The sequence below is a fragment of the Gambusia affinis genome, linkage group LG23 (assembly GCF_019740435.1).
Source record: "Gambusia affinis linkage group LG23, SWU_Gaff_1.0, whole genome shotgun sequence".
NCBI lineage: Eukaryota > Metazoa > Chordata > Actinopteri > Cyprinodontiformes > Poeciliidae > Gambusia > Gambusia affinis.
The window spans coordinates 11993006-12016093 of record NC_057890.1 but is presented as its reverse complement, the minus strand read 5'-3'; the positions used below and the strand labels follow the sequence as shown (position 1 = coordinate 12016093).

The 23088-nt window shown below is 40.1% G+C and overlaps 1 protein-coding gene across 2 annotated transcripts in view; it reads left to right on the top strand.

Annotated features, from left to right (window-relative positions):
• The window catches only part of LOC122826147 (protein O-mannosyl-transferase TMTC2-like), a 50394-nt gene that overhangs the window by 11406 nt on the left and 15900 nt on the right, over nucleotides 1-23088 (top strand). Inside the window, exons 1-3 of one of the 2 annotated variants that reach the window (XM_044107684.1) lie at nucleotides 11861-11943; nucleotides 12044-12659; nucleotides 21888-22716. In XM_044107684.1, the coding sequence (XP_043963619.1) occupies nucleotides 11939-11943; nucleotides 12044-12659; nucleotides 21888-22716 (1450 nt within the window). In that variant the 5' untranslated portion in view covers nucleotides 11861-11938. Of the gene's footprint in view, nucleotides 1-11860; nucleotides 11944-12043; nucleotides 12660-21887; nucleotides 22717-23088 lie in introns of those variants that run through there. The other variant, XM_044107683.1, reaches the window with a different exon arrangement.

Below are 23088 nucleotides of genomic sequence, written 5' to 3'. Positions count from 1 at the left end.
CCAAAGCCTCGACACACCATCTGAGATGGTCCTGTTGGGCTTGGAGAGCATTTCTATCTTTTGCATGTTTAAAGAAACAGCAACGTGGAAAGATACAAGTTGACCAGTTTCAAGCTAAAAAAATAAAAAATTTGTTTGGGTGCAGACAAGCAGAAGTGAAAAAAAGTTTAAGTATCAGCTGCTGTCACATATTTAAAATATCTCAGTAGTTTGTGAAACACTTCAAGTTACAAGCATCCCTTGTGTGTTGGGGTGAAGAGTGTAAAATTTACAGGGTGAAAATTCAATGCCCTGTATGCAGTCTGCTTCCAAATGGATAAATGATTGTTACCTGAATTACTTCCAATGATGTCAGCCACTCTAAACATGCTCCTGCAAAATTTTCTGGTAGAGAGCAGAGTTTATGATCCCATAAAACAAGTTATATTTAAGTGATTTGTTCATAGTCTTACATGCATTGAGCTTTGGACTGATTATTGATATTCAACTAAGCTTCACAAAAAAAAGTGATTAATCACAATTAATTGATATCTTAAAGAGAGACACTCATTTTTGTTCTCTTATTTGCTTTTCCACTAAAGTCATTTGAAAGCAGCATTTGCGTGCAGCAACTCCAACAGTCCACTAAGTCATGAAGTTTTAACTTAAACTAAAACCAGACGTCAGTCTTCAGATTCTGTTGAAAACAGTGCTCCTATCACCGATTCACTGGCAAACAAAACAAGCAAAAAAGAAAGAAAAAAAAAGGATGTGGAACTCAATTCTCCATACAGATGTCAAGATGTTGCTCCATGACATCATGTCTGTGTATTCTCCCAGTCCTTCGCAAAGAGGAGGGTTTATTGTACTTTATGGGCCATTACATGGTTTTATACTTTAGTCCCCTGATGCACTTGAACTAGTCTCTGTATTTTTGAATTCCTACTGATAGTTTAATCACTATTCCACTGAATAGCTTTCTATTTTTATTCCACTGGTTGTTTGCAGTTTATAGCTTATAATAAACTAAATCTGTAGTCAGGTTCATAATAAAGTTTGCTCCTTAGATTCTTCTAGAACTGAAGGATGTCAATACACTTCCAAACAGTGGTCACCGTTCTCTCTCTGTCTAAATGTTAAAGGTCAATTGGACAGGGGTTGGGCGGGTTCCATTAGTCTTAATGTTAAAGTTTCATGAAAGCAAATGGTTGTGTTGTAACAAGCCGTGTTCAACAGATCACAGATCACAATCTGAAAAGATCCCAGATAATTGGCACTGGTGTTTGAAAAGAAGACAGATTTGGTTTGAGTTACCCTCCACGGCACCCCTCTTTAGCTACCGCTTCTTTGCGGCTAATGCTGGAATGTGACAACTGGTCACGGCAAAGAAAAGAGGGCCTATTCGGGATTGGATACAGTTCCTTTTAGGACATTAGCGTGGCTTTCTCAGGCATTACAAATGTTGCATATGAATCAGACTGCTGAAAGTTGTCAAAACGCAGAAAAGCCTCGACACCCAAGACTGACATTCAGGGTGCAGATTTAGATTCTCTACATTCCCAAAATAGCTTCATTTTTTAATTTAGCCGCACCGTCTGAGTTGTTTCAGGTAGAACAAGAGATGCAGTTCTTGGTTTGTTTGGACAGTACAAAAGTTTCAAGATTCTTTCTTCAGCAGAAAACAGAGACTCCTGAATCGACATTGGGTTTGCCTCCATCAAACTACAGACAGCATGATTTATGACTACTGTAGCTTACTGCAGCCAAAGCAAGAATCATGAAGGGAACACTGCAGGTCAGTATGTCACATTCCTTATGAAAAAGATTTTCTTTTTCCTTCGGCAAAGGAAAAAGATCTCAGATCTCAGCTGGGTGTCGTCATGATCTGCCATGCTTTTGACTATCGTTAGCAAAGAAGGTACGTGACACCAGGTGTTCCGTATTTTTAAATGTAAAAATATGATGTGCACCAAATTAAACTGCTACACTGAGAAAATGTGAGCTGGAAATGTGTCTGCAGCATTTAGGGCTCCTACTTTGATTCTCGCGTGTGAGGACGGAGGGTAGTGGTGGGTTCACGGTGATGAGTTTGGGGGCCTGGGGGAGCCCGTCTTTATAGGTCACTGTGCCAGCACCCACAGCTTTTTGGAAGTAGGCCAGTGGAAGCAGAAGGTGGAATTAATTAAAGGAGGGAAGAGGGGAGGGATTGTACCTGGAGCTTGAGGATGTGACAGGTTGGATTGTGGTGAAATAGCAATGCCACTGAGAAATGCAATGCTTTTCATTGCTACTGCATGAATATCCAAATTATCCAAGCTTAATTTCTGTGATACATTTAGGCATTTTAAAATATCTACCGACGTCCTTCATGTATAACTTTTACATCTGCTTTCTTTTTTTAGAATTACCGTTGGTTAAATAGCATCAAAGTTTGACATTTTAAAAAATGGTCACAATGTAGATTATTTTTTGCATATTATGGTGAAAACAAGCCATAAACTAAATGATGTAACATTACTGAATGAATTCCATCAGAAGCAACATGTTTTTATCAGAACCTGGCTGCCATTTTAAATATATTCTCTATAAACAGCCGCAATTCATTACTTTTGTCCCTGTCAATTTTTAATCATGCGTCCCATTTATCACTGTGTCTGCAGGCGACTCTGGGAGGCCACCATAATTACACATCTAAAGTCAGACACCGTAATTAACTGTCAAGCCCACGCTGGATGGAAAATTGAGAACTGATTGGTCTCTCATTTGTCTTTGGCGCAACATGCTGAAGGTGTGGGTGGATGGAGGGTGTAGAAGTCTGCTTCAGTTCACTGATAAGGCTGGGAAAGACAAAAATTGTCTAAGAAAAAAAATTAAACTGTTTCTTGTCGAATTGTCAACTTGAATTTTTAATTTAACCGCAAAAGGTATCGGTTCTCAACTTATTTTACCTTCATTATATTCAACTTCTTTATAGAAGGTGAGCAATATTCTCACATTGCCTTAAGTGATTGTGTAAACAATAAATTATCAGGGCATTTCATTCTCTTAAAATGCACACCAAGTCCTTTTAGTCCACTGCCTGAGGTTCAGCAACCATTTGCTTTATTAGTAATTGATTTATAAGGCTGGAGATTCATCAACACCCTTTTATTGACAACATCACTCAGGAAATGCTGTGGTGGGTCAAGCTTCCCTTTTTAACTTGGATGGCATTGTTGTCAGAATGCCTTAAAATTTGTGCGCTCAATTAAGGGGAAGCAATCAATCAGTTGCACAAATGGCAATTATTCCGCTGATAAATAGAAGTGATGGTCGGATTCTCGTTAATTTAGTATGCACTCCCACTGCCACTAAAAAGCAGCGTGTTCAAAGGAAATGATCAACATATTGAGTTGAGTTGACAAAGAGTAACAGGAAATATAAATCCTTCCTGATATATTTATGGTTGCCTGGTAGAAAGCATGTATCAAGAGAGACTTAACCTGAAAGCCTTTTAATGAAACCCCGTAGTAACCCGTCTGTTGCCATGGTACCAGAATCTGCTCACACACAAATTAATTGATGGAGTTAGGATATTTTATTTAACCATCACTAAATGTAAAAACAAACAGAGCTTGAAGCCATAATTCTGCCATTTCTAAATTATTAATAAAGTCACATTTATCTTGTTTGGACTGAAAACCTATTCAGACTTTACTCAGAGTGACTCAATATGCATAGTAATGTTCCGTTTCATCCTTTCTCCTGTGCGATTATTGGTAATAAATAGGATATTGTTTACTATTTTGCCCATTCATACTTCTAGCTCTTCTGGGTGACAGCAGTGGCTCTATTTCCTTTGTTACTGTGGTGAATGATATAAGAAATCCACTATGAAAGCTTATTTTTCAGTACTGAAGCAGAGGGCTTTATTCTGGGTGATTAAACCAGAGTGTTACTCAGATTAGTTGAATGGGACCACAAAGTCAGAGTCAGGGTTATTCATTTCCCTTATTCGCATTATTAATTTTTAGATTCTGATCCAATTATTGTCTTTTTTTTATTATTATTATTTTGTGCTCTTCTATTGGCCATATATATCTTTGCTTTCTCCTCTGTGCAAGTCTCGGTATCTGCTTGTTTGAATACCAGGCTCTGGTCTAGTAATTTTGTTAATCAAATTCGCTCTGCCGCTCTTTTATGATCCGTCGTTTTGTATGGCTGGACTACAGAGGGCTTTTTCTTCATTCTAGTGTAAAATAGCTGCTCTCATGATTGCTCCATGTTTGAAATTCACCAGATCAACGTAGAGAAATGTGCCAGAGGTCAGGAATGTTGTATTCAGACGTCTCAAACCATGCTGGAGGACTCGCACTCTTAGCCGTTAGCTGTTTACTTCTTTTGTCAATCAGGAAATGGCTTCATGAAAGCAAGTCTGCCACCTAACAAAAGAGACGCACAGGACTTCCTGACATTTAGCTCAGAATGTTTCTCCTTCTTTGAAGGCAAGAGCCCCCGGAATGAAATGTGAGCGGCCAAAGACTCCGACTCAGACAAATCAGGGACATGGAGGAGGCTTTATCTCCATCAGCTGTGAGCTGACCTGTTGGGCCTGATGGGGATGAAGCTGGAGCAGCTGGTCTGCAGTGATGAGGAGTAACTATTACAAAGCCTGTTAGTTTGATTGCAGCAATTACATACTGGAGTGAAGATGATAATGTCTGTAATTATCCTAAATTGATGATTAGAAGTAGGTCTGGACTTTGACTGGGCCATTCAAACACATAGCTTTTTCCGTTAAATTGTAACTCGTAATCTGGCTTTCAAGTTGCTGTTCAGCTGGGAGGTGTGCCTGGATTTTATTTATGGGTATCAGAGTAAAAAGGACTAAATACAAATCCTGTAAAAAATAAAAATTAAAAAATGACTAAGAAAAGAAAAAAAAACATCAGTTTCCTTCCACTTTACAATTATAAGCTACTTTGTGATTATTTACCATTAAAAACTTCTTTTTTTTTTGTCTTAAGGATCAAAATGTGAAATGGTGGGAACATTTTAGCAAAGCGTTGTAAGTGTCATTCAAAAGAAACATACAACTTACATTGTTAAAATCTAGAAATACAAATAAAGAACCCATATTTCTAGTTTAAGATTCCAGACTCTTAAAAGTCTGGACAATTTGGGAATTTTCAGACAGCCTGAAAATATGCAAGAGTTCTGTATTAGCTGCATCTGTTTTAAGTTTTAGAAAACATTTCCGTCAGCCTTTCTTTCCATCTTCGCCTCTCTTGTTTTTGTTCAACCACTGGAACCTAATGAAGCTGCACAATGGGCCACTTTTAATCAAGAAAACACATAAATCTTTGAAATTTTGCAAAAGAAAACTATAAAAGGGAAACAGTGGTTTACAGCAGTAAATATGAAATCATTTTTACCCCATGTCTCATTCAGATGCTACAATACTAGATAATATATAAAAGCATAATAAAATCTTTCCAGCTTTTTCCCCATTTTGTCATATCATAAGTCCCCAGCAATGTAGAAAGTCTGTCCAACAGCAGTTTATCCTCATCCACACATTTCATCCGATGGAAAGAGTTATTCCATCTGAGCGAGGCATAAAATCTGCCAAGCTAATGCTCAACTTCATCCTACACACCACAAGAAAAGAGAGGGTAGACAAAGCTCCGCGTAAATCTTTCACAAGCAGGCTGCTGGCAGCGAGACAGTTTTGTGAATGCGTTCGAGACATTTTCGCATTTTCCCTCTCCCTCCACATCCCGCGCAGCCTTTGCGTGGGACCAAGTGTGGGAAAGTAGCGGTGCCACTTCTGGTTGGGGTATTGTTTCTGCCAGGGGTGTGTGTTGGTAACGTGTGATGTTTGAACACGCCCATAATGATCACTTCCTGCTGCCAATATACAAACCAAACAAATACAAAAGGGCTGATTTGAAAGAAAAGATGTTTGTTTGTTTTTTTCTGAAAATTTATTGTGACTGGGTTACAATTGCTTCACGGGGCAAAAACAACGGGCTTTGAGTGGGCAAGAAAGCTTCGTTGAGAATGATGAGAACTAGAAATCCTAGCACTTCTGGTTCTGGTGTCATCCATTGAACATCTCACATCTCTATGTTGGCTGTCACTGCGCCACGGCTGCACTCTGGCAGGATCATAACCGCTGATAATCAGCCAGGGAATGAATCAGTTCGACCCAGCTGCATAATGGCTTCATGCATAATTGTTCACCACTAAACTGTGATGGATGGAAGATACTCTTGGATGAGAGCTGGTGCCTTAGGAGGAGCAGGAGCGATCACTGAGCAGAAATTCATAGGCTTTTTAAAAAAATCATCCCTATGTGTGGTTTTATTAGAGAATGACATCCACGGTGGTGTTTTTTTTTTTTTTTTTTTTTTTACTCCTGACATCCCTTCATGTTTGAAAAATTAGGAACAGTGTGATCACTCTCTCATCCATTCAGCTCGCCATCCCCCATTACGCTGATCTTGTCTGTCAGATCTGGAAGCTGTATCCAGATAATCATGAAATCATTACTCCATATTCACCCAATGAAAAGGAAGTTAGGAACCTAAAAAGAACTTGATTTCGAAAGCAACTTGTTGTGCTTTAAATGAACAAAATGCACTAACTTTTCAGGGAAACCAATCATAAGAAATCCAGTGGTACTGAAAAATATCCTCAGACATATACACACTATATTCCTGCTCTTTCTTTTTTGTCTCTTTGCACAGTATTCTTTGCATTTCACTGTTGTGGCTTTTAATCACTCATAGGTAATCGGGGGCCAACATGAGATTGCCACAGCAGAATAACGAATTAAAAATATAAGTGCAAGAAAAGATCTGTTGTCCTGTGTGTCTCCTGTGGGTGGATGTATGGATGGATGATGATGGATGGATGGGATTCTAAAGACATGTGGAGCACTGACATAGACAATGGATTACAATTTTAACTAAACTGAATCTCACTCTTCTGAAGGTCTCATCCATATAAAATGTTCCATAAACCTATAATAAGTGCAAAGGAATTGCCAACAATACTTATTTATTTTCATGGAGCCCAGGCTTCTGACTGTAATATGTTGTAAATATTCTGAAAACCATTTCACAGTTTAAAATGTAGGCCTTCTTTAATTCTTCCCTCCATCTGCCTGGATATAGGTTTTGTGTAGCTGCGTACAATTATATACGTTTCTGCAAAAAGCATCAATAGTGAGTCTTTCCAATGGTGCACCAGTATAATACCAACACTGTCTGAACTGAGCCGCCTACTGCTGCATTATGGCCATGTCTTTAATTGGAGCTCTGTTTGGTCATTAAGGAAATTGAAGTTAAATAGAGCTTGGCCAAATGGGGCTGGGTGCAAAAGGCTTTGCAGGCAAGGCAGCTCCGATTTGGATTACGACAATGAAAGACAAAGGAGAGAAATGAACATTAAGGCACTATTTAGGTAAATAAATTACTTTTTTAAATAAGGCAGACATGTCGGACTTAAAAGAAAAAAATAGGAGGAAGAAGGTGAATGTGGGACGTAATAGAAGATAATGGGTAAGAAGTTGATGATTGTCCAGGAGACAATGCTCTGGCTGGTGTCCGTTAACAGTGCAGTTTTAGGAAGATGAACTAATCCATCTCATTGTTGCCTTCAGAGAGCAGGAGGAGACACTCTGCTACAAAACACCGTCATGCAGTCTGTCCTGATTATGTGAATGATGGAAGTCTATTACAGGGCCAGGGATTATGTTTAAGTTTTCCCTTCATAGAAGTTGCAAAAATGTTGACGTTTATGACAACGGGGACGAGATAGGTTGCTGTTGGGTTTTGTAAAGTGTGTTTTGGCACTGACCTCTGAAGTCTTTAAATTCTGTGGGACCTTTTATGTGAAAATGCCGCTTGGGATGTTGAAATCTGGAAGAGTGAGGAGTAGAAGATGGAGCAGGACTACGAAGAAAAAACAAACAGCTCTGTGTTAATATACAGAATTATAATGAAGGTAAATGACAATAGAGGCAAAGTCCTAAAAAGCAATGAACTGGTTCTTTTACTGTATCAAAAGAGATTCAGTTGATAAAATAAAGATGTTTTTAAATCAGAAAAAATACAACAGATTGTCACTCTGGATCTGCTGATGTGTAGATTATTTTATTAAACTATTATTGTTCCTTTAAATGCAATTTTGTTTGGACATACATGATTCACCTGTAAGAAGTTCCAATTTAAGCAAAACTGTTGTAGAAACTGTCTTCAGGTTTAAAAATGTCCTTTTAAACTGTCTCTATTTTTGTAATTTTTAGGGACTAAAAAATAATAAAAAATAACTGCGTGAAAAGTAAATTTACTTTGCATTCAGTTTAAAAAGCCATCTTATGCTCACTGACTGAAATCCATATGAAAAAAAAAAGCCAGCTTTGTGGAGGCAGCCCTTGGCACATGAACACGTAAATCACTGGTTGTGAGATCACTGCCTGGGAGCCAGTGGAGTGCCTCATTTGCATTCTGAAAAGACAAATACCCAAACACTTTAGACAGATTGGTTATTTTCCTGCTTGCAGCAGTGGACTGGTGAATAGCAACTGTATCAGAAACGGACCAAGAAAAATCTGCAAATATCCCCTGTCTGTCCTTTTAAACCTGAAAAAAAAAGTGGAGAATTTTACCTTCGCTACCTAAAAGAAAAAAAAAAGAAAAGAAAGAAAGAGGGCTTAAAAGACCAAACACGTCCTGTACTTTAGGGATACTTTGTGAATGGAGTCCCCTGCAGCCCGCCTGCCCCACATACGGCAGCTGAATACAAAAGACCCCCTTCTGTAAGAGCAATCACTACAGGAGGCCTCTTTATCTGCCCCGCTGCAGCGACGTGCCACAATGAAGCCATCAGTGGACGCTGTGTCGTCGCACACCCACGCATGCGCGCACGCCAGTGCGCACAAAAGACGAATGCGTTGCATGTAACCATTTATTGCTTTAGTCTTTACAGGCACATGCACCAACCCGTTTCAGAAGCCTCTCAGCTAATGAGTTCTTTTCATCCTCCAGTGCCGGGCAGGAGCAGGGAGGGAGATGAGAGCTCGGTGCCGATTTGAATATTTAAATTATTTACTGGCACCCAACAGAAGGGAAAGCAGCGTGACGGGTGAATCCCGGGTGTGTTTTGGTTGGAAAGTGCGCGCGAAATTATTGCCTGAAAGGTCCAGGGCGAGCTGGATGTTTTGGTTTTATTAGGAGATGACAAAAGCGTTCAAGTGTCGTCCAAAAAATAAATAAATAAATAAAACTTTCACTGTTCTCATATGGCGTGTCCTTCCACTCTCACGTTTTCCGCATTGTAAAATACTTTAATATACAAATAATAGCTCACCGAGGAAAAGGAAGAGACTTTGTAAACTGTATGATGTAATGCTGTCCGTTCTCTGGAAGATCAGCAGCGGAGCAGTTCCTCAGCAACAATCCTGGGAAGTGGGGCTCACGTGATTCCTGAGCTGTAGGCAAGCAGAGAAAAAAAAACATTGGAAGAATTAATTAAGCAATTATTTCTTTGGCACAGACTCTTCTCTAGATGGTGTGGATCTTTATTTTATTTTTTTCCTCACTTTCACATCAGTGTTCCATTTGTCTGCCTTTACAGGCTGTGAGAGCTCAGTGTTGCCCTGTCTGATTTCTCTTGAGCACTCGACTCTTATTTACAGTCTCCAGACAAAGGAAGTTTCTGACTGGCCTGTTTTCTGGGCTGCTTTTCCATCTAGGGTGCGACAGGCACTGACAAAGAAACCACCCTAAATTAAAATCAAACCCTGGGGGCAGTTTGATTGGTCAGTTAAACAAAATGTGTTGCCTAGTTAAGAAAAAAAAAAGACAAAAGAAAATCAACAATCGGGTTGCATTGTGTTGTTGCAAATTGTTCCTAATTGCACCTTATCTCCTCTTCCTGCTGCTTCTAATTGGCTTATCGGCAATCACGTCAAGAGCTCTGGTGCTCCTTTCACTGTTGTCCTACAATTTAGTTTATCTTATCCCTCTAATGGTGTCTTGTATTAAACTCCTAGAATTTGAAAACTGCTGTATTGCTCTGCAAAACCATTCCTGCTCCCTGAACTTCTTTTTAAAATAGTTTGTCACATTATGTTTAGCTAGATTATCTGACACCAAAAGGGAGTATTTCTTCATTTTTTTTAAAGTGAAAAGTTGGCTATTTATAAAAAAATAAAAAAAAGCATTAATCTTCTGGGTGGAACGGAAAGCTTATTAGTGTTGATGGACGGAAGTAAATACTGATAAAAGCAAGACAACAACATGTAACCTCCAAGTCCAGACCTAAATCAGGTTGAAAATCTATTTCACAACTTTAAATGTGCTGTTCACAGATGTTATTCATCCAATCTGATTGTGTTTAAGGTTATAGCAAAGAGGATCGGGCACCAGTTTTAGTTGCTAGATACACAAAGTGACATGTAGCTTTGCACATCTAGCAAAGACGAGGTTAGGGACCGAGGGGATGAATTTAAATACAACTGCTTTCAGATATCTCTGTATGCGCATTGTGTTGCTTGCATTGTACAGTGATGAATTACTTTGTTTGTCTGCAAATCCCAATAAAATACAGAGTTTTGTGGTTGCAATTTGAGCCAAGGATTGCGGGCACTTTTGCAAGGCTCTGTGCCGTATACATCCCCAGGGCAGCAGGGATTGATCGGTTCACAAGGTTTAAAGAGAAAAGCTGGTTCGTACTACAACACCCGACCCTGTTGACTTCAGCCCGAAAAGAATGAATCGCCATTTTTAAGCTGGAAACGAGCCTCGGACTGAGGTGGAGGACTTTGACAGGCGGTTTGGTCTGGCAGCAGTGAGAAGTTCCTCCAGTCCCGAGGTGCTCAGAGTACAGTCATTTGTGCCCCACATCAAAAATGAGACAGCTGGGGAAGTTTGAGCTTTTGGTAATGGTGCATTCCAAAGGCTCTAAAACAGGAGGTGTCTGGCAAGTCCCAATGGGAGGAGGCATTGTGGCACACCCAGGACTCCAGGGAAAGATATCGAGCCAGAAGCTTGGGAATGTTTTGGAGTCTCACAGAAAAAGCCTGATTGCATGAATGGACAAAAAAACAAAACAAAACAAAAAAAAACAGAAAATCACATCTTAAATGTTGAGACTCAATTATTGCTAAGTTATAAAAATCTCAATTTGAGATAATTTAATTTTATGCTTGTACTTCTACTCTGCATTTTGTTCTCAGTTTTCAGGAAGCATTAGCCACTTCTTAAACAGCCTGAAACAAACTTCATTTGAAAAGATTCTTTTACTTTCAGTTACATTAGCCAGCTCAATCAAGTGCAGTACGCGACTATAAACTGACTGTCCAAGACAAACAAACGTAATTCTGCACAGGATTTGCCAAAACAGCTCAGAGCCTTCCCATACATCACTGTTCATCCCCCCAGCCCTCTGGTGAGCCTCATTTGTCGTACGCTGCGAGTGTACACAAATGTTCGGTAATGATCCGTTAATTATGAAGATGAGGATCCCCCAAAGCCTGTGGGTGTGAAACCACCTGTCCGTGTTCATGCTGGAACCAGTGACATGTGGACACGCTGTGGAAGCGCATTCTTTGACTAATTGTGAAATTTTGCAGCTGGTTTAAGACATGTAGCCTCCTAATTTCTCTTAGCCGCTATGATGATCAGAAAGATGAAGCAAAAAAAAAATTATGAACAAAAACTTACAAAAAAGAAAAACCCCACAGAGACTGCAGAGCAAAACCTCAGGAACCGGGCGGGAGAGAACCAGCAGGAGGAAGAGCAATGAGTGAGAGCAGGAGGTGTTTAAATACAACAAGGCTGATTAGATAACAGGCTGCAGGTGTGAGGAGAAAGAGAAAGAAAAAAATGCACAGAAAGCACACCGACAGGGGAAGGAAAAGTAAAGGAACCAATATTTTTAGCCTCCTGACCAGTGGGGCTGGCATCTCATGATGTAAACTTTAAGCAGATTGGAGGGAGTAATCATATATATATACATATTTGTTAAAAACATTTCAGACCCGTTTAATGTTCTTTTTCTTTTGCTTCCTCAGTCGAGCCATCAAGACGAACCAGGACCTTCTGCCAGAGACGCCGTGGACCAACATTCTGTATGATGATTTCTGGGGGACGCTGCTCACCCACAGCGGCAGCCACAAGTCATTCCGCCCGCTCTGCACCCTCTCCTTCCGCCTCAACTACACCCTGCACGGCCTGCGACCTTGGGGTTACCACTTGCTGAACATCGTGCTGCACGGCCTGGTCACGGCCCTGGTCACGGCCCTCAGTCACTCGCTGCTCGGCAGGGGCTTGTGGAGCCTCCTCGCCGGCCTGCTTTTCGCCTCTCACCCGGCGCACACCGAAGCGGTCGCCGGCGTGGTCGGCAGGGCGGACGTCGGTGCCGCCTTGTTTTTCCTGCTGTCTCTCCTCTGCTATGTGAGACACTGCGGATTACGGGGTGACAAATGGAGGGCTTTTCAGAGGAGGACATGTGGCGGCGGCTCCACTACCAGATGCTGGGGCTGGATGCTGGGCAGCCTGTGGTGTGCAGCTGCCAGCATGTTGTGGAAGGAGCAGGGTGTGACTGTGCTGGCTGTGTCGGCCGTGTACGACCTCTTTGTGTTCCAGAAGCTGCGCGTTCGCCAGGCACTACTGCTCCTGTTAGGGAAGGTAAATGAACTCTGGCTGCTTTTGTTTGTGGGGTAATTGAATTGTGTGTCTGTGAAAATGAGTAGGGGTAATTAGGAAAGCCATTACCTGGTGCTGACCCACAGCTGGTGCTTAAACATCAAGCTTTTCCTTAACAACTAGAAGTTCATAAACCCTTCTGGGTTCTACTTATGTTTTTTTATTATTATTATTTCAGTTATCCTGGCTTCTCTAGGTCATACATGAAGCTTCTGCTTTCAGTTAAAAAAAAAAGCAAGTTACCATCAAAATGGGAATGCAAACTATGGATTTGGCTCTATTGCATTAAAATCGGTACTTACCAATGCATTGCAACCAAACTTGGTCCTTATCGCGGTAACCCCTCGCATATAAACTCTTTTTCTACGTTACCAAAAGACAAATCAATCAAACCATCTTTCACCAATTTGCTAAACCCACTAGGCTCTAAAAAATTTACTTTCACGTCTTCTTTTTTCCTGAAACCCCATTCATTTTCCTCACTTAATTAATGAAAGCAAAGCTTTCTATGTCCTCAGGGTGCTGCCACCAACCTCATTTTGCTGCATGAAAACAAACATTTAGGCTCAGAAACAGAAATTTGTATCCAAGCCTTAGACTGCATGCGCTTTTATGGAAACAGGAAGAGGAAGACGTCTTCTTGGATTGAGACGTTTTCTCATATTAAGGTGACAAAAGAATTACAGAGACAAACAACACCACATGCCTCTCAGGTGCTTTATTTTGTTCATTTGTCGAGTAAAGCCTTCCAAAAATAAACAGTCACGGCCCACGTGCTTCTGCTGCAGGAGCGCTCTACAGAGATTCATTTGTCTCCCTTCAAAACTCAAGGAATTTGAGGAGGACATCCTTGACACAGTGACTCATCTGATAAGAGAAATGTGTGATTGAGTGTAAAGCCTTCACATGCAGCCACTCCTCATTTGATTAGGGAAAAAGTCTATGTTGCCAGCGGGTATGGCCCTCGTGAAACGAATAAAAAGCATGATAAAAAGTCCCCTTGGGTTTACAGAGCAAGGGAAGTCTGGCTATGAGAAAGCAAGACAATCCTGTTTTAGTGTTTTCCTCTTTTGGATATATCTATAACTAACCTCTATTTTCCAGGGATATTTTCGCAGCCTATCACAAACATCTTAAAATAAACCTCCTGCCTCAATGAGACTTCACTGTACCTTGGCACTACTGATAACTCAGGGCCAAACATGCACATTCATTCGCCTATAGAGGTCCAAAGGATCAAAAAGTTGTTTCAGTGTATTTTTATTTTCTGTGTTTGGCCTAAATGACTCAACTGCCCCCCCATTATCACACACACACACACACACACACACACGCCTGCACGCACCATCGCTACTCAACCTTAGCAAACACCTGTCTTTTGAATCGTACTGAGTCACAGTGCTGCAAAACTACTTATGAGTAATGATGCATCCAAAGGAAAAATGTGAAATAAAAATATCACAAATTGGATCATAAAGTATGACGGAGGCTCAGAAGCCCATCTTTTGTAATAAATGTTCCTTTTAGGGTCCAGTAAGGAGGATGCTCTGACACTTTGTGACGTACTTGGCAAATTCCAACTGGTTGAACACCAACTGTGTAAGGTCGCAGGGAAAAAACAAAACAAACAAAAAACTAGAGAAGTGAGGGAAACAGTTGAAGACATGCAGGTAGCTTCACCATATGTACTACAAGATACATTTGTGACAAGGAACATGCACGTTTTTCAGTTTCTGTCCAAGTTACTGACTTCGTGTAAAAATTCTGCCAAAATTTTTGCATTAAAACTTAAAACAGGTTTGAACATTCTTTGATGGAACACCTGTCCTTCAAATCATTCTGAGCCACAGCTGTGGTGGAACTCATGACCAGCAGAGGAAAATTTAAGACATTCAAATATAGCAAATTCAAGATGGAGAATATAGTGCCTGATTTGAAGTTCTCAACAGACCATCTGTAGAAAAAAATAACAATAGAGAGGAAATCTTCTGTCCATATTTCTTGAAGAAATTTCATAAACTACCTACCACTGATGTATGTAAAGCTGTTTAATCAGGTTTGTGGTTTTTAAATGTGCTATATGTTGAAAATCGACACTTGCACTTGTACTGCCACCAAGTTTTATAATATTTTTATTCTAAGTAGACATGTTAAGCATCTAAAAATAGATATATATTTCACAATTACCAACTTAGACGTATAAACAACTTAAGAACATGGAGCAACAAAGGCTCAATACAACAAAGCATGTAGGCTTAACAAAAGCGCAAAATGGGTCTGGATGAATCCATTTGGAGAAATCTGGTTTACTTTCAAGTTGTAAAACCTGTTTAAATGAACCTGGTTTTATGTCCCTGTATCCAGCAAATAAAACAAAGTCACAGCAACTTAAAAAAAAGACACCCAGAGACATCAGCTAGGTCATGATGTAATAGATCTTAACTTTAGACAGATCTATATTTAAGCAATATTCAATTAGAGAGTTTGAAATAGACATGTTTGAATGCAGGATAGATTCTTTAAACACAGCAGGTTTCCCACTTCCTATCAAATGGCTGCAATGTAGTTAAACCTTATTTTTTTAATTTTGTCAAACATGCATACCACCTATACAGCTGTGCCACCCTGGGTGGTGAGCCACATCACCCATATCAAAAACAATCATTGACAGCTCTTTTTGGAAAATTTGATCTATTCTCGTATATTTTAAGACCCAGTACCACCTGAAATAGCCTCATCATTTGGCCAGACACTGTTCTGTAGCTGTGAGCTGCATCCTTGTGCCAGCCTGTCGGATCTTACAGCCAACCCCCTGGTGTATCCGACACCACTGTGGGCACATCTGGCTCATTTATCACTCTGGCGGTGCCCTCCTCAACTGCCCGAGTCCCAGTTATCTTGGCAGGGAGCTCATTACGTGCCGAGGCCAGCCATGGAGCAATGGTTTCCTTGATTATGAGCCAGATGTCTGGGAAAGCATGGGAAAACAAAAGGGAGAGGGGTACGGAGAGACAGACTTAGCAGAAGAGAAGGAAACTATGGACTCATTTCCTTTTTCTTTATCTTTTCTTTGTCTCACAGTTGGTGCCCCTTATAGCGCTTTGGGAATAGCTTGTTTGCTTTCTCCTGGTTCCTATCCTTCCAGCCAAATGCAAGTTAAGAGAAAAAGCAAACGTGCATTTTATCATTTTTAATGCAATCAGGAGAACAAACAACCCAAGACACGACATCCTGACGCTGCTCCAGTGGAGAAACACACAAAAAAGTGCAAATCATCGGCAGTGCAGGGAGAACAGATGTGCTACCTGCAAAAACATCGGTTCTCGCTCTGTTTACCCTCTAAACAGACAGATTAGATTTCAAATAAGACAAGATAAAACGGGGAGAGGACGTTAGAAAGTGATGGATGGCGATGAATAAAGGTGAGATGTTATCACTGCGGTCTGTTGAGAAAACAAAACGTGCCGTTTGCTGGCGTAATGAGAACATAACGTCTGGGTTTTTCTTTCTTTTCTTTGGCAGTTTTGGTTTCTCAGTATAGCACAAAAACAGACTGATGAATGATGCTCCAGACATTAAACAGGGCTTTGGGTTCGTTGGTGTTAAGAAAAACCATGACGTCTCTGCCAAGTCTGGCGTGTCAAACTTTGACACGTGTGACATGTATTTCATTTTAAAATCTGTATTTAAGTGCCGAGCTTGAATTTGAATTAATCCCTATTCTAAGAAAAAAAAAAAAGTGTGATTATAGCTTCAGAAATGAAGTAATGTGTTTAACACTCATAATCCAAAATGAGAATAATGAATGTTTTATCAAAAGGTAAAGTATTTTCTCACACTACCTCATCAGACATAATCCACCCTTTCTCAGACTTTTGCTACATCAATCTTCCCAACAGAGTTGGACGTCTAACGTTTTAGAAGGCAGTGGAGGAATTTGACGTTGTCTTTGCCAGTTTAATTTAAGCATCAGAGACTCCTCCTTTCTCATTTGTCTCAATGAGCGTCGCAGACACACAGATTAAGTTCAGGGTAACCAGCTGACGGCTTGATGGATGTCGGGCCAATTATCCTGCAGCAGAAGCATTCAGCTGTGAAATGATGTTCTCAGCTGCAAGTTCTGCTGCATAGTCCTTATTTAGCGAGCGTTGGTGAAGGCAAGGAAAACACGGTGTGTGTTCTCTATGGAGCAGGGAGTGTTTCAAGTCTGAATCAATTAATGCTTGCACTGTGCAATGTTGTCACATAATTCCTGCTGCAGTTGGAACTCTACCACAACAGAGTAAAGTTCACCTTTTTCCATGTTACAACTTTAGCTTTAAATGGGTGTTACTGGAATGGTTTGCCATTGAAACGGAGACAACGTAGTGCCTTATTGTGAGGTGGAACACAAAATGAAATATTTTTGATTATTTTGACAAATAAAAATTCCAAACAGTGTGGCATGCATTTATCCTCAGCTCCACATGCTCTAATAATCCTCAGTAAAAACCTGTGAGAGTTGAAAAGCTTTGAAAAGTCGCCAAACCAGTTCTTTTACAGAACCAATTAAAAACTGGATGGAGCACCAGCACTGTTTTGGTGGAAAATCCTTTAAGAGGTCCCACTAACTAAACTAAAATCAGTTCTATTATTACAGTTTTAGTAAACTACAATAAACCCAAATCCTTTGAGTTTACATAAAAGAGAAAATCACAACAAATGAAAATCATTAACATTTTTGTTCACTTAAATCCAACAGTTCTAAAGAAGCACATTTTGAAGTCCTACACAATCATATCAACATCTGGTCTGAGACCACATTCATGCTAACCCCGCATGATGTTTGAAACATAACTCCCAGAAATCAACTTCTTTACAAAACCAAGACAGAGAAAAAGTTATTTTATGTTTACATTTGTGATGTCTTTAATGTATCTATCTACATTTTTGTCCTGGGTTGCAACCAACAAGTACAACTCTGCTCAATGCACAAATGCATTTTCCTGCATGTGGCACCATAAAAAATAAAAAAAATCAGCAAGCACAAATTTCTTTACTTTTATAGTCACGTTTGCTTCACCCTGCACCTCTATGACTATGCTCCAAAATTATGTTGAGCATCAATTCAAACTGTGATCCCACCCCTGCCTTCAGCAACACATCTTTCATTAGGATAACTACAATATACTCTGTATACTTCTTTCCATTTCAGCAGCAACCGCACCGTTGTTTGATGACTTGGAAAACTCCTGCCAAGTCAGCACAATCCAGGAAACATCAGACTGGTGCAACGCTCATGGTGTCTTTCATCATAACTAAACGTATTACTGGCAAGTCCCCAGATCTCTGTGTATGCAGGAACTATCTTGGAAGCAGTGAAAACACTTTTCACGTGCAAGTCACTTGCTCTCTGCTTTAAGGTTTCTTATTAAACAAAGAACAAGTTCCTCATTTTGAACTTTATGAATAAGGAGTTTGAAAGAGCACTTTGTGATTTTTACTTCAGGGAGTTATGAGCGGTTTATATTGGACGTGCCTCGAACAAGAAAACAGAAGGATTGCCTCCCCGCTGCGTTGCGTCAGTCCGCAGCCATTTCAGATGGTGCTTGTATGAAGTCAGACGTGGCTTGCTGTTTCCTCTGACAAGTTTTAAACCTTCCCCAGAGTACGGTGTCAACAGGCAGACCACACACTTCTGGGATCAATAAACTGAGAGAGAATAATGACTACCAGAGTTCGGAGATAAAAGTGGAGCCCCACGCTGTTGGTTCCTAAAAACTGAGAGCCAAACGGATCAGGCAAATGAAAGAAAGATTGTTGAGAGGATAATCATTTTTATGGGAAATACAGCAAAATTAATTAAATAAATTCTGAGACGCGAAGCAGTTTTATGGGCTTTAACATGTTAATTGTTCCAATATGGAGCCTGGAAAGAAAATCCCTAGTCAAATTGAAAAAAAAAAAAACGTTTTCCAAATATAATTGTTCCTCATTTTAACCAGGAGAACAAAAGCTATTGGAAAGTTAAACAACTTCAAAACAAGAGGATAAAACTAAGACTGCTCTGTGTATTATAAATAAAAAAGAATAAAAAAAAACAAAACCTAATTCAAAAGACTATATTGGTTTATGTATGATTGAAAAACAAAACAAAATGGAACCCACACCACAATTGAACCCAAAGAACATGACATTTCATCTATAGATTCTACAACAGAGATGCAACGTTACTCAGAACTTTAACACTAATGGTTCCAGTTGTTAACAGAAATCTCTTTTTGCTTTATTGGCCTGTTGCATCTACACCGAGTTAATTAGAACACTTGATTAAAGTTAGCTGTAAATATCCTCTCTGTTTTTGCTGAGTTTGTTGGGTCGCAATCCGTTTGAAAGTCAATTAAAGAGCAATTTAGAAATTGACAAGGCAGCGAGACGCTGCACTGACCTCATTGAACTAAATACCACAAATCACTCTCCTGCTGGAATTAGTTTATCTTCCAGTACAAAGCAAAATTGGATTCCTCACTTTCCTCTATTGACTAAGAATATGGCTCATTCATCAATAAACGCATCAACCTTTTTGTGCACAAGACACTCTTTCTTCCTGCTGTGGTACAATAGTGTCAATGTAAATATCCAGTGTCTTTCCATTATCATTTTCATGTTCAGAATGTTGAACTTCTAGAAACAGACATATTATCTCTGTTTACAAATGATTTTTCAGAATTGGTAGGCAGTCCTTTGCTACTTTTAGTTATTCATAGACAAACCTTTCCAACAGAAAACTTGTCAGAGGGGAAAAAACAGTTAAAAAGACACCAGTAGGTCAAGTAAGTCTGCTTGACCTCTTATGGTTTCTGTCACCAAAGACATTTAAGCTTGATTAAGCATGAGGACTGGAAAACAGAGTAATACCTCTTTACTCCTAGGCAAGGAATGAGGGATGAGTAAGATGAAAAGGTTAAGGATGATGGACAAGATGAGAAGGGGGTACACATGAAATCTGAGAAAGATGAGCTGGGTGGAGATGAATGAGGTATGGATTAGATGATAGGACCCAGCTTTGGGCATGATGAGAGATGAGAAGTCTCTTAAATGAGTGATGACGAAGATGATTTGAGCGCAAAAGGGTTAAGATGAGAGAACAGTAGGAAGAATGAGGATTGAACGGGAGAAATGTGGTGAGACGAATTAAGAACGACTGATAAAGATGAATGAGATGAGAAGAAGTTGGTTTAAAGGACGAGGTAAGTAGAAAAGATTGAGGGAGAGTGGAATAAATAGAATAAGCAGCATGAAAAGGCCTATGGATGACGGATTGGTGAGGTGGGAGGAATGAGGGTTGAGATGAACTGTGGATAATAAGAATACGGTTTAGAAGAAATTAGATGAGTGTGATTAGAATTGACTATTATCAGAGGGGTGGGAATCAAAGAAGAGAAATGGCCCAAGTGGCAAACTGCCCTGAATAAATTTACTACGTAGCTGAGTGGTCAAGATACGGTCCTGATTCTGACCCACACCTGAGAATAGGACAGATGTACTTAATAAAAATGTCTCCTATCTAGGTTGTGGTAAAAAAAAAAAACCAAAAAAAAAAACCATCAACATCACCTAGTAATATATGAGACTTCATTTGAGTACACATACTCACAGCACCAGTTCCCTGAAGACAGGTTCAAGCAGAGTTTACAGTACATTCATGCTTGGAAATAAAATAAATAGGCTCTAAAAGTAGGAAGCTAGCAGCACGGCTGTAATCACCATCTTTTATAATATCTTTTATTCTGCCCCCTTGGTGGGATGGACCATGAATAGGAATTACTTTTGCAACAGGGGTTCTCCAGGTTTTCCCTTCTCATTTGGTTTTGCGTGAATTAAAAATAACTTCTTTTTTTCATCATTAGAAAAATTAATTTAAGTAATAATTAATCCTTGGAGTGAAACGATGTATCGCAACAGGAGATCTTGGGATTTTAAAATGTCATAATATGTCATATAAGGATGAATCAATCTAGTTGCAGTAAGCATAACATTAAGAACTGAAGAAACCCCACCACCACTTTCAGATTGTTGGTGTAGCAACACTTCAGGTGCTCATGACGAAGCAGGCAGATAAGACATGAATAATTTAAACACTCAATAGGGAAACATTATTTACACTGGGATTGTAGAAACAGATACCTAGTTTATTATAGAGCCCTTCATGAGTTTTGTATTTTATTTTGAATGTACTTTAAGCAATTACGACCCATTCTAATTTTTTATTATCAACAGAAAGTTGACTTCTGTAAATTGGAAACTAATATCTGAAACCTTTTACGTACAAAATGTTTAGGTAGCGATTAATTCCTGGGTTGTGACGTGGTAGTATGTCAGCAGTATGAGATGTAAACTCCACCTTCACACCTGCACAGAATAAGCTCATTACACGTCACATTTAATAGTAATGCTGGCAGGCAACACTAATAAGGCTTTGGGGGGAAAAATTCCTCCCTTGCATGCAGTTTCAAGCACAACTAGGTCAGAACTAGGGGGAGTGTAAATTACTAATATGTGGAAAGTTATTAAAATGTTTTGACACTTTTCTCCTTTCTGTTTTGAGTACTTTGGGATTTTCTCCCTCGTTATGCATAGTGAAGCCTTGCTGACTGTAAGTAATTTATTGGCAAGGCCAATCTAAAACGCAATAAACTTTTCCTGCACCGAGTACAAGCATGCCCAATTCAAAAATGATTATTCCAGTAAGTAGCGGCTCATTCCGCTCCTTACCAAAGTGCTAATCACTGCGGTGCACGGCTGTCCAAGAGCGTCTTTCAACAGTTTGGGTTTGTCGCCATTCCCAAGTCAACAAGGTTGTATTTTCTCTGACAAAGATAACGTCAGAGTATCCCATTGTTACAAACAACAACATGTTATTTTCCCATGAGGGTGGTGAGAGGGAGGAAGCAAATAAAAACATTTCATTAGGTCTTATACATTTCTTTTTTACTATAGCAGTGGATTGAAGAACTAAGAGTTCTCTAGAGATGCACAAAGAAATTGATTTCTACTGGATATTACCTTGCTTATACTTTTATAAGCATATAATAATGTGATTCATGCCTCTTTGTCAAGCTTTGACCTAAACCAAGAGTGTATATAAATATATGTGAGGGTGTGCTCAAAGAAAATGTATTTCCTTTTCCATATTTATTTAGTTGTTTCGCCTTTTCGTTTCTCTTCCAGAAAAAGAACCTAAGTGTTTTGCTGAGTCTCTGCACGCTGGCCTGCTGGGGAGTCATTTTGCTGTCAGTCCGCCTCTACTGGATGGGAAACAAGCCTCCAAACTTCTCCAACTCAGACAACCCAGCAGCTGACTCTCCACATTTACTCACTCGAACGCTAACATTCCTCCACTTGCCTGCTGCCAATGCCTGGCTCCTGCTCTGCCCGGACAAGCTCAGCTTTGACTGGTCCATGGACGCCGTGCCCTTGGTCAGGTCCTTGGCCGACTGGAGGAACCTTCACACTGCTGCCTTTTACTGCGGGTTGATCCTCCTGGCTTTGTTCGGTTTCCGCGGTGCCACTGTCACAGCGAAGGAGACCAACGGGAAATCCCATCTAACAAATGGGAAATCGGTCACGAATGGGAATGGTTACCATGTCCCTGACACAAACCAAAACAGGGACCTGCCAAAACCCACTCTCAATGGGTCTGCTGTACCTCACCGCTGTTACTCCCACACATCCCTGCCCCCCACAGAAAGCTTAGTTGTGTTTTCATTGGGAATCCTGGCATTGCCTTTCATCCCAGCCACCAACTTATTCTTTTATGTGGGTTTTGTGATTGCAGAGAGGGTACTGTACATCCCCAGCATAGGCTATTGCCTACTAGTTGCGACAGGTGCACGAACGTTGTATGTTAGACTGAGGACAAGAGCCTGCAAGGCTGCAATGTTGTGTCTTTGCATCGGACTCGTGCTACTGAACGGGCTCAAAACAGTTCAAAGGAACAAAGACTGGAGCAACGAAGAAAATCTTTACAAGTCTGGGATCCATGTGAACCCTGCAAAAGGTGAGAAAGTCTTCAGTTGTCAGGATATCTGCTAACCTTGTATGTGTGAGGCACCTTGCAAAAATGTCTATTTTCTTTGAACATTTCCACGTTCTGTACAACTGCAACCACAAATCTACTAGTATTTTATCGGGACTTCATTATAAAGACTAGCACAAAGTTGGGCACAGTTTGGAAGCAAAAATATGTCCACCTGATGGACCGACCTTTTTCACCTTGTGGATGGTGATGTGCAGAGTTACCTCTGTGACACACAATGTTTCGCTAAAATGTTACACAGTAGTCTCATCTGAGCAGAACCCTTTCTACTGCATGTTTGCTTTGACCCAATATGGCTTATGGCAGAAATTTGTGCATGTTTTCTTATCAATT